Source organism: Cicer arietinum, chromosome 3 (genome assembly GCF_000331145.2).
Source record: "Cicer arietinum cultivar CDC Frontier isolate Library 1 chromosome 3, Cicar.CDCFrontier_v2.0, whole genome shotgun sequence".
Taxonomy (NCBI): domain Eukaryota; kingdom Viridiplantae; phylum Streptophyta; class Magnoliopsida; order Fabales; family Fabaceae; genus Cicer; species Cicer arietinum.
Window position 1 is genome coordinate 63,723,638 of NC_021162.2, and position 13,845 is coordinate 63,737,482.

A 13,845-nucleotide genomic window follows, 5' to 3' on the forward strand; every position below is an offset into this window, starting at 1 on the left:
TCATATATATATATATATATATATATATATATATATATATATAAATGGTCAAATGAAAAAATTATAACTTAATACATTGAAGAAAAAAAAACAAGACATTATTTTTTTGTCTTAGAAGAAATAATAAATTATATCATAAACTCTATCATAATTAACTCATACAATTATGAAGTTTTGAATTCGAATTCAGAACAAAACGTCCAACTTAATAATATCGATATTTGTTAGTTGAGTTATGATTTAAGTAATTGAAAAAAAAAATGAGACTTTTGATTTATATAAGAATCGATTCATATGTATTATGGAACTCAAGAAAGTCATGAATTTATTTATGATATGTGTGAATAGATTCATACAACATGCCAATGGATTTATGGATGTAAAAATAATTTATTATATTTTCATGAGTTTTAAACGACAATCTTAACATACACAATCTATTATTAAGCGTGATTAAAATTGATTTTCTGAAAACAGTTTTCTTATTTACAAACTTAGTAGATATTGAAATCACTAAAACACCCGTCCTAATTCCTAATTTTGACATGATCAAATTATTGTATAATCAAGTTAAACTTAAACACATGCATCTAAAATAAATATATTCTAATCATTTAATCTTATATTTTAAAAAACAATTTTGTTTCTATAAAAGAAATTTATATTTGTACAACCTATTACTATTATTAAGTGTGATTAAAATTGATTTTCTCGTTTCTAATTCACAAACTTTATAGATATTAAAATCACTAAAATATCTATTTTGATTCTTATTTTGACACAATCAAATCGAGCTAAATTTAAGACACATGCATCCAAAATAAATTTATCTTAACAATTTAATCTTATATTTTAAAATACAATTTTATCTTTATAAAAGAAATTTATATGAATATGAGAAACAAATAGCTTTTTTTCATAATTTTTTTTTATCAAGACAATAAACAGTAATTAATAAATAAATAAATGAGTAAAAGAGAAGGTCATATTGGTCATAGTATAAATAGCCCATTATAAATCCAAAAATCATATATAAACCCTAAAATATTTTTAGGGTTCTGTATACACTTCGCATAACTCAACAATGGCATGCACTATCGATTTTCGGTCCCTAGATGAAGGTTTCGGCGGCAAAACCTACAAACGCAAACGCGAACAAGCCCAAGCAATCGAAGATGCAAAGATGGAAGAAATCTCTACCATGGAAACCGACGATGCTGATGCTGCTCCTCCGCCGGCAAAGAGATCGGCGCTTCCATCTCAATCAGATCCAAACAAGCCTGTCTTTGGAGCTCCGAGCTACGACGGAGTGATCGCCGGTAAGGTCTCAGGACGAAAGTGGAAGCAGGCGCGTACGCGTCGTGCGTCGTCAGTTCAAGTGAAGAAGGGAACAACGTTCGAGGAGAGAGCGAGAGAGAAGAGGATAAAGACGGCGTTTAAGGAAAGGATAACGGAGTTGAAAGAGGAGATTCGGTCGAACAAGGTTGAGAAGAGGAAGAAGAAAGAAGAGAGGGAGAAGAAGAAGAAAGAGAATATTCTTAAGTCTGGTACTAAGTTTCAGAAGATTACGAACCCTAAAACTTTGAAGAAGATTGCTAAGTCTAAGCAGAGGAAGCAGTTAAGGCTTGTTCCTGATGATTTGGTCAAGAAATAGTTTTTTTTTTAAATGAAGTTTTTATGTGTTGCATTTTGTTTATTGTTGGAAATTTTGGGTTTATTGAAAGCAGATTTTCTAATTTGATGCTTTTAGGATCCAAATATCATTATGTTTAAATTACTATAGTCTTAAGAGAATATACAAATTCTGTTGTGGCTATGGATGGTTGCCTTTGTTCTTTTAGGTTTTAATCATTATGTTTACCATCTTATATGATCAAACGATTATATTGAGTTTTCTGAAGGACTCACATTTGATGTAATTGAAAGATTGAAAAACATATGGTGCATTTTATTTAATCAATTTGTGATTGTAAATTGGGATTGTTGATTAAAGATCATATCGTACATGAATAGAATTGGATAACTTCAATTCAGAATGTGACATGCAATAAGTCAATCCATTAGAATGGTTGGTATAAAACCCAAAAGCTGGAAAAGAATGCTAAGTGTTAAAATTGTTGAGAGTTTTGCAGTCAACAATTCGGAGAAATCTGATCTATACAAAATAATAATAATTGGACAACACTAATTCAGAAGGTGAACTGTTTGATATCTATGTTTGCTCTAATTTGCTGCAGGTAACATACCAATTTCAACTACAATACAACAACTTTTTCATTGCCTTGCAATATATAAAGTTTCCGCTTTCAATGATTTGCTCTTAGTAATCATTTTCTTAGAAGTGATTACACGTAATGTACAAAAACAATTACTATCTTTTCACTGGGTCTTTGGAAGAATGGGACAAACGAAGTTATAGAATGAATACATATCTTATTTCCAAGGTTTTACTTCTTGTTTTAAGTGAATTTGATGGTTTTATGGATTGAACAAAGCCAGGAGGCTACCAGTAGTCTCTACAGGAGCAAAATCCATCTCTGAAATGATGGAACCTGCTTGAATCTCTGACCGTGATTTCCCGATCAACGATCTTTGAGATTACCTTGATGGCAGCGTGACAATCAGTACAAGCTCTCAAGTTCTTCATCACCAATATAGGCGACCCTTCTGGGGTGCTAATTAGTGCAAAGGCAATGGCAATGCGTTCACTGTGATATTTGAGAGACTCTACCTTCACTTCCTCATCCACATTGTGAAGGGAACAACTTAAGTCTGGTTTATACCCTTGTTTCACCATTTTCTCTTCCAACTCATCAAGCTTCCTCATTATCTCTCTCATCTGTGGATGAGACTTGTCATTGGCTGCGAAAACATGAGTTTTGTGTTTGATTTCAACCCAACTATAAGCAGGGACTTTTTTCACTCCTCTTTCTCTCATGGCCTTCTTCACCTTCCCTACATTGTCCCATTCACCAGCTGCTGCATAGATGTTCGACATGCTAACATATGGAGCAGCATCTCTAAGTACCTCCATATTGAATAGTTTTTCTGCTGCTATCTTCGCCAACTCTTGATTTTTATGGATTCTGCATGAGTTGAGAACCGATGACCACGTTATTTCGTCAGGTTCAAAAGGCATCTGGGCCATCAATTTCTCCGCCTCGTCAAATCTTCCACCGCGACATAACATATCAATGATTGATGCGTAATGCTCTTTCTTAGGAACAAGTTTATAAATTTGAGTCATGGAGTTGAAGTACTGTAACCCTTCTTCCACTAGACCACAGTGACTGCAAGCACATAGAACGCTGAGGAGACTTACAGAATCTGGCTGCAAACCCGAACGAACCATTTGTTCAAACAATCTAAGGGTGCGGTCACCATCTCCGTTTTGTGCATAAGCTGAAATCAGTGCATTCCATGAGACTGAATTTCTTACAGGCATCTCTTGAAACATTTGAAGTGCATCTTTTATGGATCCACATTTTGCATACATGTCAAGTAGTGCACTCCCGGAAAACACATTTGAAATGTAACCTGATCTGTTTATATGCGAGTGTAACTGCTTTCCAAGTGTCAATGAGGCTAAACTTGCGCAGGCTCTTACAATGCTGGCGTAAGTGGCTGCGTCGGCACCTATTTTGGCTCTTTGCATCTCAATAAATAGCTTTAGACCATCTTCATGGAGCCCCTTCTGAACATAAGCCGAGATCATGGCTGTCCACGGAACTGAACTCTGATGAGCTAGATCTGCAAAAATCCTATTTGCTTCCACAAATTTGCCACATTTAGCATACATGTCAACCAAAGAATTCCCTACGAGGAGTTCCGAAATCGCATCCGTTACAATAGTCTGCGAATGAATTTGCCTACCCATGTCAAGGTTTAAAGAAATTGCAGCTATGCTCAACAAGGTAGCAAATGGGAATTGCCTCCTGTCAAATCCAGTGAACTGTAACTCCCTGAATAGTTCAAGAGATTCGTCCACCCTTCCGTTCCACGCATAACACGTGACAAGCACATTGTAAGAGATACCATCCACCTCCGGCATCTCATCAAAAAGCTTCCTTGCATCAACAACACAGTCATGCTTTGAGTAAAAATCAAGCAAAGCATTAGCCACAAACACATTCCAAACAAAGTTACACTTCACCACAAAACCGTGAACTTGTTGACCAAATTCTATATCATCCAACTGTATACCTGCTGTTAAAACAGCAGCAAAAGTAAACTCTGTTGGCCTATACCCCAATTCCTGCATCTCAAAAAACAGGTTTATGGCTTCATTATTAAACCCTTCTTTTGAGTATCCCGTCAACAATGCATTAAAAGTAACAGAATCTCTCTCAGGCACATCATTGAACAGGTGACAAGCTAATTCAAGGTTGCGAGTCTTACAGTAAGAATCAAGCAATGAGTTGCAAACAACAAGGGTTGAATCATACCCCAATTTGATAACATGGGTATGAACCTGTCTTACTTCATTAACAGAATCAAACTCGGTGAACCCAGATAACAGAGTGGCCAAACTGACATGATCATGGTCGATCCCGTGCCTACCCATCTCAGCGAAAAGGCCAAATGCTTCACTAAATCGATTGTTTTGAGCATATCCACCAATCAGCATTGTCCAGGTAACAGCAGTGCGTTCAAACATGGAATCAAACAAGGTTCTGGCTTCAGAAAGATTGCCAGATTTGATGTAACCCATGATCATGGTATTGGTGGAGAATATATTCTTGTGAGGCATTTCGTCGAACAGTTTTCGGGCATGACTCAAATCCCCACGTTGGAGAAAAGCCTTGAGCAGGAAATTGGAACGGTAAGTGTTGGGATCGAAACCTGTCTTGATGATGGAAGCGTCGACGTGAAGGTGATATTTTGGAGCAGTTAGCGTGACAACATTGTTGATTTTCCTCGTACACGGTTTTATGTAATTCATGAAAACGGAAAAGCGTGTCAAGAGACAGACAGAGTAAGCTAGTTCTATATGGCGCCAAAATGTCCACCGTCTGTAAAGGCCAAAGCTAATCTAAGAGAATATTCTAAACTAAGATAAGCTTAGCCCCCAACACATAAATATATATGCTATAATATGTAAAAATTGTAATTGAAAGTCTTTTTTAAGTTCGATCAACTAACAAATAGTGATATTATCAGCTTGAATGTTTTTATGTTTGAATTGATCAATCTTAATAAAATTTAGAGACTTTTGAAAAGACTTAAAAGAAAAAAAAAATTCAATATAAAATCAACAATATGTGAATTCAACTACTATCTTTCAATATAAAGTTAATTCACTAAATAAAAATTCGCGCAAAATTGATGTTTTTAAATATCTGAACACCAGTTAATATGATTTTCCAAATCAAACTTCATAGGTATATTTGGCATCAAAATTATTGTACATACGTCTATTTGTTTACTTTTTTTTTTTTAATAAAACCTCAACATATTACAAAAGGATTAAGAGTTTAACACCCAGAAGGGCCTAAATTAGCTAAAATTACATGGAAAGGAAAGATGTCCTCTATCCACACCTCCTCTCTAAATTAGATAGAACATGTTTGGCTAAGAAATAGGCCATACTATATCCTTTTCTGTTTACATGATTACTATTGTTATTTTTCATTGAACATTAATAATGTGGAAAATAAACTTGATATAAATTGAGACTTTTGTCTTGGACTAAATATTACACTATTATAGAGAGAAATGTTTTTTAACATCAATTGTCAAAATACTATGGTGTAGTTTTTGGTTTTTGTATGTATTTCTAAAATATGTTAAATATAGTAGAAGATAAAAAGTAAGAGAAAGATAAATACATACGCAGTCAATAATAGCTTCTAGTATTTTTGATAATTAAATATCACAACTCATTTTATATATGTACAACCAATACTACAATTACACACATGACAACGTAGTATTCAACAATATTCATGGCAATAAGAGGGTTTTTCCATTATCTTCTAGTAGACACCCTTTTGATAATCAGGCTCACAGAAAGTTCCTCCAAGATCATCACAAGCCTCTGCTTGGAAAACCCTGAAAGAAAAAAACACATCATCCATTCAATATTACAATGTCCATTTAATTTATATATAATATATCAAACATTCAATAGTGAATCAAATGAAAGTAGTGAGCAATTAAATTGTTATAGTGAAATCTTATATCTTACGTCTTAGGGTCATTGTAATCAAGATATTCTCTCTCAATGTTTTCTGAAGCCTTTGGTGTGTCATTCTTTGCCTCTGGTTGTAGCTTCACTTCAGGATACATGTCTGCTAAACATGCTTCCCCTCCAACTGTTTCACACGCCTCAGCTGGAAACACTCTAAGATTGAATAGTTCAAACAAATGACAAACACTTCAAAACCATGTTGTGATTCTCCAAATTTTAGTCCCCAAACAAAATTCTAAAATAATTTCTAAACTGAAAAATCATGATCACATTCATCTCTCTGGAACAATTTTTGAATTGAATTTCATTGACCCAAAAGAATAAATGTAATCTAGGGGTTTTTAGTTCTATAGATTATTTTTTAATTTCATTATTTCTAAGGACCAAATCAATGTTTTTAGTTGTACTTTGCATTTCTTTTACTCTAATTTTTAATCTTTCATACCAATGCCTTTATAAATAGTGTACTACATGTTCTTTCTAAGGTCATGGACTCATGGATATGACAAACACTTAGGAGTATGAAGAAAACAAGAAAAACTTGAACTCAAAATGAAAATGAAGGCTTACGAGAATGCAGAGTTGTAATCAACTGTTGGTGTGTCAGAATTCCCGGTAGCAACTTTGACTGCAGTGTAACGAGGTGCAATCAATTTGGTAGGGAAACTAGTAGTAGTTAGATGTGAGACACTCTTTGGTGCAGTCAAAGGCACAAAGGTGGTGGTGGGTGCAAAGGTTAAAGCTGTTTGCATTTTGAAGGGTTTGTGAACTTTTGAGTTGAAATATTATATATATATATATATTCTGATCTGAGAGGATGTGTGGTTCCAATTTATGATGGGATGATATATTTAGGATAAGGATAAGGTTGTCTTTATGTCGTTGTTATAGGGGGTTCCACCAGCTCAAGATATCTGTGAAACTCTTGGACTTTTTCAATCACTATACTAAAGTCCAGTTTGATTCCCCCTTTTATCTCAAAGCATTTCGTTCAGCCAGTTAGTTGTAAGCAACACAGTAATATTACTTGTTAGACATTTATATTATAATTCATCTGAGTTGATTTTTTGTTTAGGTCCATGCTTTGGATAAGGGGACAGGAGTAACCTCATATCAAGATGGACTAATATCCTCTGAGAGATTTGAAGCAGTGATATAAGAAAACTTATACATGCAAAAGCTTACATTGGAAATTTGTCTAATAAGATAAAAAGAAACATATAGTGACATTATCCTTCCACCAAACCAATAAAAGATGGACGTCCATATTACTAGGATCCAACTCATCTGCAACCAATAGACTCTGGAAAGTTCTTTGAAAACTGTCAAATGCAAGTTCCAATTATAAAATTTCAACAATTTGTAAATGCTGCACTGTAAATCTGAAAAAGTATTTAAAGGGATTATTTTTTTATCCTGTGGCTGCTCAAGATAAAAAAACCCACGGAAGAAATTCAGCAAAACAAGTTAAGACCATGTTCCATGCAAATAAATCCAGACAGGAGCCAGTAGCATGAGAATATTCCCAAAGAGAAAAAAGCCATTAGAACTCTTAAAAACCAGTGGACAACTTTTGATGATCACTTTTCTCCTTTATAGGCTTTGTTGATCATCACATAAAAAGAAAAACGTTTTTCTCAGATACTTTTTTCTTCATGCAATAAAAATACATTATAATAGATGGACATCTATCATACTATTTGACTAAGCTCTGTCCATTTGAACCTAGACAGAGGCACAACAAATTTCTCTAGTACGAAGTCCTATATTCTAATTTCTTGATTTCTAACATGGATCACCTTGAAATATAAATCACCTGGATCAATTAATTAAATTATACATATTGACTCTCACATTTTCCCTTGAAGGAGGCACAATTCTTTCTATGCTCTGTTAGCCGCAATATGTGACGAAACAGAGGAACTGTTGAGGAGCTATAAGTCAGCAACTCTCAGAAGCTAACTTCATCCCAGATTTCATTTAGAAAATAGTTGGGCACAATCAGCACCAAAAAAAAGACTGAAAGACGCCATTTACACCTTAGATCTTAAGGAGTGTTTCACACAGACTAGATCATCCAACTTATTTCCATCCATTTTATACAGAGAGACCCCTTCCATTTGGCTATAGTGATTCTGTGCTTCTTTCCTCAAACTTTTCAAAGGCATGACTTCCCATTTTTTATAATTTGAATACTTCCTGACATCACTCATGTCTGGGGATCCTGAGATAGGTCCACTTTTGTCTGGGTCCACATTGCCCCACACCTTACAATTGCCAAACTGTCCTAAACCACCAGCCTTATCAGCTGAACTCTTTCTCAAGCGCCAAGCCGCTGCATGTGCCTGGCTTATCATTTCTCTACTTGGCACATCTGCCCAGTCTTGCCTCCTCTCGGATCTCATGGGGGAGTGAATCCTGATTACCTAACAATAACGCTTAATGTCAAAATCATTAAAAAATACAAATAAAGGACATCCTAAGTGGAAACTTATAATGCAAATACCCCAAGACATTCTAGAAGTTGGTAGTATGCTCTTCCTTGAAGTGGATTGTGTCCTTTCCTAGGAGTAGAGAAGTATCTTGTCCTGTAAGGGAAAAAAAAAGAACGATAATAAGGAAGATAAATATGTACTGAAGTCAATATAACAGCCCTCCATGTGCCCCCGAAAAAAAGCTGAAGACTTGAAGTAGCAAAAAAGCAATCTATTCAATGGGACAAACACCAAGAGTGTACTGAAGAAGGCACGCATGATAGACCAATAATATGTGAAATAAATCAAAATCCAAATAGAGAAACCCACCATTCAGTGTATCCAGGATCAACAGTGAAACCATATATATCAACAATATCACACATAGAGAGCGCTAATTCAATAGACTTCATTCCAGTTCCTTTGGCACCTCGGCGTAGTACAATACCTTGAAAGAGATAGACTGGGTTTGGTAGAGTCTGCAAAAAAAGGTAGTCCAAAAGAATGTGGATAAACTAATTCTAGTAAGTATACAACGGCTACCATCAGTAACACGTTTATATACCAAAAAGCATCAAGTAAATAGCTATCAAAGAACAGATTCTCACCTTTATAACTGCGTTGATTTCTTTATGTGTCAGACTTTTGATTATGAGTACCTCATCATCTGCAAAATAAAAATAAAATAAAAAAGTTAATCTACTCATTTAATACACAAAACTAGCAGGTACAAGAAAAAAATAGGGATAAAAATAAATTTTCATAACGTTGAATGAAATTCTAGATTTCTAGTTCCCTAGTATTGGGAATATATCTACCAGTTGATCCCCATAAATGTGAGTCGAATAGTTAGACCAGCAACCCAGATAATACAATGATATATTCATCAATATAGTAAAAAAATCTAAAAATTACATCAAACTAACGATTTTTTGTTATTACTTTAATTTATTTACTAATAATAGGGGGATTAAACTTTTGACCCATACTATATAAAGTTATAGGAAAGGGTAATTGAGTGGAGATTAAGAAAAGAACCCAAAGTTACTGATGATGTGTAACCTATATCAATGCATTTTCACTTGAAGTACTGCTGGAAGGTGACTTTAGCTTGAAATTTCACAAAAGGATAAAATTAATTATGAAACTTTTAATCAACCCCATCAATCACTGAAGTTTCTATGAACAAGATATTCAGATCAATGAGAGATGTAATCTTGAAAGAAAGGAGAAACAAAAGTCTTTTGGTTCTACTTCTAAGTATTGCTCCTTGATTTTCTTATTAAGTAATGGAGATTTGAATCCAGCGTCTCACATTATTTCCAAAATATTTATATAAAATAGGTAACTGTACCAGGAACAAAACACAAACAGGGTGTATTTTTCTTTTTATGCAAATAACCTACAATACAAGAAAATCATGTGAGTTGCACATGCTCCTCAAACCTTCAAAGTTGATCTATGTTTTTTATAGCAGGCCACACATCACAAATGATCATGTACTAATTTTCAAGTAATATCACATAGATGCGAAGGTCAGTAAATTTGAAGAGGGTAGACCAGATTAAAATTGGATCACTAGTCATAATCATGTTGGAGAAGTTCAATGGTGCCTGGTAGTGGTACCTAGCATTCAACCACTTAATTCAACACAGATGCAACTGCTAAACATGTATAATATGATGAGAGAAATCCTTATGCTATAATATTTACCTCTATTTTCCCACTAAATACTAGAATTGGAATTAGAATAAATCACCTAATAGAAAATAAAAAATATTTAAAAAATAACAAAGCATTCACAAAATTTGGTCGGATATACAATAACATCAAGGCTGTATACAGTTAAAAAATACAGATGAAGACGAGGTTGTCAAACTCAAGAGATAGCAGATAACTACAGGATCTGTGTTCTGTCCCACAACTATCTTGGAAATTGGAATAGCAGATAACTCCATGCGCAAGTCTGTTTTAGGGTTTCTTGGTAACATAGTAGTTTTTGGCATGTAGTTTTGGGCAACTCCGGGAAGATATTACATTCCCTTTAGTTCACTCATGGTTGGACTCACAATTTTGTGCCAGTTCGTCCATTTTTGCTCTAGTCCACCAGAGTCTATGAAGAAACTAGTTTGTAAGTGAGTAAACTAAATTTTCACTCACACGTTTGACGACATCAAATGAGACTTTTTATCGTGGTGAATTTAAACAAAATAATATTAGAACTATATTTTACAAAACTTATGTAGGACATGAAAACCAGGCATAACAGTTCACATGCGATAGCAGAATCAGAAACACTGATAAAAAACAAAAATGAATCAATGATATTGAAAGCAATTACAGAAGGTAGAGTTCTTCATAATTTCTTAGGTAACAAAAGATGAGTATAACCCATTCGAGGCATATAGAGATTTAAGACTATATTTCATAGAGAAGCCAATTGTAAATGATGGGGAGGGTGAATATAATTTCAATATAACTAATGTGACTCTAAATTTTAAGCACTAGTTATCATTAAAATTTTACATTTTTGTTTTAATATTATCGTATTATAGTAACTTACCAGACCCATTTAGAATAGGAACCATGTTGCGAGCAGCACCTCTTACGACTAGACGAAAATCCCTCTTAAGACCAACATACTTGGCATATTTCTACACAATTCAGAGATCAAGTAAGTTTTGGCAATAAAATTTCAAACAAGGTAAGATCAATACACTTTATGCTCTACATTACTCTACTTGCCTCTTGTTGAAAAGCAAAAAGAATAATGGTTGGAGCTTGCACTAGCAGGCAGTCATTATGTCAATAAAGTAAGTGGATATCAATTCAACAGAAAGCTAAGTTTAGGAACCATAAATTATTTTAAAGTTGATAACTAAGAAAAATTTACCTCATTAACAGGGGCCTCATTGTCTCGAAAAACAGCATCATGAATATCAATTTCTTTCCCAAATTCTGTCTTCAGAAGGTCCCCGGAATTCCCAACAACAGCACAAGTACGAAACTGTCGTGGATGAAAGGGGGGTTTTGCAGGCAATAATATATTAAGTTGTTCTTCACAAAGAGTCTTATTGTAGCACTTCTTTGCCCCCCTACAAGAAGAAAACTTGTAACTGCACTTGCTTCATAATAAAATGCTCACAGCAAACACAATTAACACACAAACAGGAGAAGTTAGGTTTTGAGATCCATACAATTGTGCTATCCTTAGTGGAGCATAATCTAACCAACCACCAGGACGAGTGTCAAGATACTCTCTTGTCAAAACTGTAGTCATGTTACGGTACTGCAACGTCATACCATATCAATATTCAGTTCAGATTCATATCGAAACACATAACTTAAGCAGGGGTAAAATAAAAAGCATAGGAATCTACCTGTTCCCACAATAGTATTGCCTCACACACATCATATGTGTACTCCAAAGGCTCAAATTTTTTAAACTGCTGATTGTACTGCAACCATCAACACATCAAAAATTGAAAATCTATTTTGAAAACCGGAGAAAATTGATGAATCTAGCTATTAATGAAAATTGAATCCGGAGAAAGAAAAAAACACATACCCAAGTGCTGTTAGTGCCTTCAGGGTATTTAAGGACCAATGTGCAGTGGTCAATAATATCTGCAGTGAGTCCAAGCCCCCTATTAGCCTGTTTTCAATCCCAATCTCATCTCAGTTTTTCACATTACTATATAATTCAAAAAATTTAACCAAAAAAGCAAACAAAAAACCACAAAAACAATCAAATACAGAACAATGTTTGGTTTCACAGTAGAGAATCTCATAATTGATTTTGCCACCGGCCAACATGATTTTCGTAAAAATACGTTAACATTCATATGTTTTATCACCATTCTCGTAAACTTGATTTTGTCTCCAAAAATTTATTTACCTAGAAATGATCATTAGGCTGAAGAATTTATAAGTAGTTTTTACATAAAACTTGTTTTCAGATAAAAGACATCCAAATATATTTCAGTTCAAACTCAATTGCAACCAAATCAATTTCATTAAAAAACATAACCCAAACACACACACACACACTCAAACTGAGGTTCTCACAAACCAATTAGAAACTATGCATAGCAAAAACACCACAAATTGAAAGATAAATAATGAAATTATTCAGATCCGAAAATTACCACACATTGCTGAACAGTAGACTGAAATTGTAACAAGACGCGAATGGAGTCGGAGTTGCGATCTGAATAAAAGGAGCCTGAAAATGCGAAAAGGAAATAGAAATAAGGAAAGGTGTTAATTAATAATAAGGAAATAGAAAGAATGAGGATTGTTTGTGATTACCGGTGAAGAAAGAGGATTGGATGGAGAAGAGGAGGAAGAGGGAGAAGAATGCAGCGGCACACAACAGATACAGAATCCTCGGTTTCGCGGAAGCTAATTGCTTGTGCTGTCTCATTGGTGTATACTAGCTATTTGCTACAACCACACACACACTCCCACTCAGTGAGAGAGAGAGAGAGAGAAAGAGGGGAAAGTGTTGTGCAAGAAGATACTGGAAAGAAGGAGCACTCAACGACGACGTTTTCCGCTCTGATGTAGTGATGAACTTCGACTTTGCTTCTAATGATGGAACAGAATCGAACTATCACGCTCTTACATCTTGCATTTGCATTTTTATTTTTTATAAATAAGTTTTTTTTTTTTTTTTTTTTTTTTAATTTGTAAGAAAATACATTTCAATGTACCATATATTTAGACATTCACAATTACAATTGAAACAAAAATATCATTCTTTCATAGTATGATTGTTTGTTATTGTCTACGATTGTACTTTTAGATTGATCTAAGTCTAATATTGTTTCTCTAATGCTAATTTATGTCTCACATTGTTACCTATTTCATTTATGTCTTAGTTTTTTTATCTACTTCAATTATTATATTAAAAAGTGTAATTTTTAATTTTATTTTAATATTTTTATTCAATCCTCTTTATTTCTCTTTTTTTTTTGTCTTTTTCTCATTAACGGTTTTTTTTACTCAATGGTAGTTATTATTATATAAGAAGTAAATAAAAAAGATAATTTTGGTAGAAAAATAGGCTACCTCAAATTTGTCTATCTGTTTATTATATGTATCGTATAGATTATTGCTAGTAGTCGGGAATATAAGTTTTACACAAGTTTGATTCTCACCACCAAGATATAGCATAAG

General features: G+C 34.0%; 4 protein-coding genes across 5 annotated transcripts; 1 reads left to right on the plus strand and 3 right to left on the minus strand.

Moving 5' to 3' along the window:
• The first annotated feature begins 1,084 nt into the window (after positions 1-1,084).
• Positions 1,085-1,816, plus strand: LOC101505645 (uncharacterized). Its single transcript, XM_004493013.4, has one exon. The coding sequence runs from the start codon at positions 1,085-1,087 to the stop codon at positions 1,652-1,654; it is 570 nt and encodes a 189-aa protein (XP_004493070.1). The 3' UTR covers positions 1,655-1,816.
• Positions 1,817-2,185: 369 nt separating this feature from the next.
• LOC101505969 (putative pentatricopeptide repeat-containing protein At2g01510) lies at positions 2,186-5,675 on the minus strand. The gene has a single exon (XM_004493014.4). The coding sequence runs from the start codon at positions 4,940-4,942 to the stop codon at positions 2,504-2,506; it is 2,439 nt and encodes an 812-aa protein (XP_004493071.1). The 5' UTR covers positions 4,943-5,675; the 3' UTR covers positions 2,186-2,503.
• Positions 5,676-5,829: 154 nt separating this feature from the next.
• Positions 5,830-6,971, minus strand: LOC101506277 (light-regulated protein 1, chloroplastic). Its single transcript, XM_004493015.4, has 3 exons — positions 6,761-6,971; positions 6,188-6,343; positions 5,830-6,051 (listed from the first exon to the last, which is right to left on the minus strand). Exons 1-3 carry the CDS (start codon positions 6,940-6,942, stop codon positions 5,976-5,978), a joined length of 414 nt encoding a protein of 137 aa, XP_004493072.1. The 5' UTR covers positions 6,943-6,971; the 3' UTR covers positions 5,830-5,975.
• A 733-nt stretch (positions 6,972-7,704) lies between these two features.
• On the minus strand, positions 7,705-13,293 carry LOC101506599 (sialyltransferase-like protein 1). 2 transcript variants are annotated; one of them, XM_004493016.4, is made up of 11 exons: positions 12,976-13,291; positions 12,813-12,889; positions 12,233-12,319; positions 12,045-12,122; positions 11,862-11,953; positions 11,558-11,759; positions 11,228-11,318; positions 9,273-9,331; positions 8,995-9,143; positions 8,697-8,778; positions 7,705-8,616 (listed from the first exon to the last, which is right to left on the minus strand). In XM_004493016.4, the coding sequence occupies exons 1-11, from the start codon at positions 13,088-13,090 to the stop codon at positions 8,224-8,226; spliced, it is 1,425 nt and encodes a 474-aa protein (XP_004493073.1). In that variant the 5' UTR covers positions 13,091-13,291; the 3' UTR covers positions 7,705-8,223. The 2 variants fall into 2 exon arrangements, with proteins under 2 accessions (XP_004493073.1, XP_027188754.1); XM_027332953.2 differs by having other exon boundaries at positions 8,401-8,608; positions 12,976-13,293.
• Between the last annotated feature and the right edge of the window lie 552 nt (positions 13,294-13,845).

Excerpts from the sequence above, each read along its gene's own strand:
- LOC101506599 (XM_004493016.4), bottom strand. The coding sequence starts at position 13,090 with ATGAGACAGCACAAGCAATTAGCTTCCGCGAAACCGAGGATTCTGTAT. Across the intron at positions 11,954-12,044 it reads CAATACTATTGTGGGAACAG|TACCGTAACATGACTACAGT; the intron begins GTAGATTCCTAT and ends ATGACGTTGCAG. Across the intron at positions 8,617-8,696 it reads AACTTCTAGAATGTCTTGGG|GTAATCAGGATTCACTCCCC; the intron begins GTATTTGCATTA and ends CGTTATTGTTAG.
- LOC101505969 (XM_004493014.4), bottom strand. The coding sequence starts at position 4,942 with ATGAATTACATAAAACCGTGTACGAGGAAAATCAACAATGTTGTCACG.
- LOC101505645 (XM_004493013.4), top strand. The coding sequence starts at position 1,085 with ATGGCATGCACTATCGATTTTCGGTCCCTAGATGAAGGTTTCGGCGGC.
- LOC101506277 (XM_004493015.4), bottom strand. The coding sequence starts at position 6,942 with ATGCAAACAGCTTTAACCTTTGCACCCACCACCACCTTTGTGCCTTTG. Across the intron at positions 6,344-6,760 it reads GATTACAACTCTGCATTCTC|AGTGTTTCCAGCTGAGGCGT; the intron begins GTAAGCCTTCAT and ends ATTCAATCTTAG. Across the intron at positions 6,052-6,187 it reads GATTACAATGACCCTAAGAC|GGTTTTCCAAGCAGAGGCTT; the intron begins GTAAGATATAAG and ends TTTTTCTTTCAG.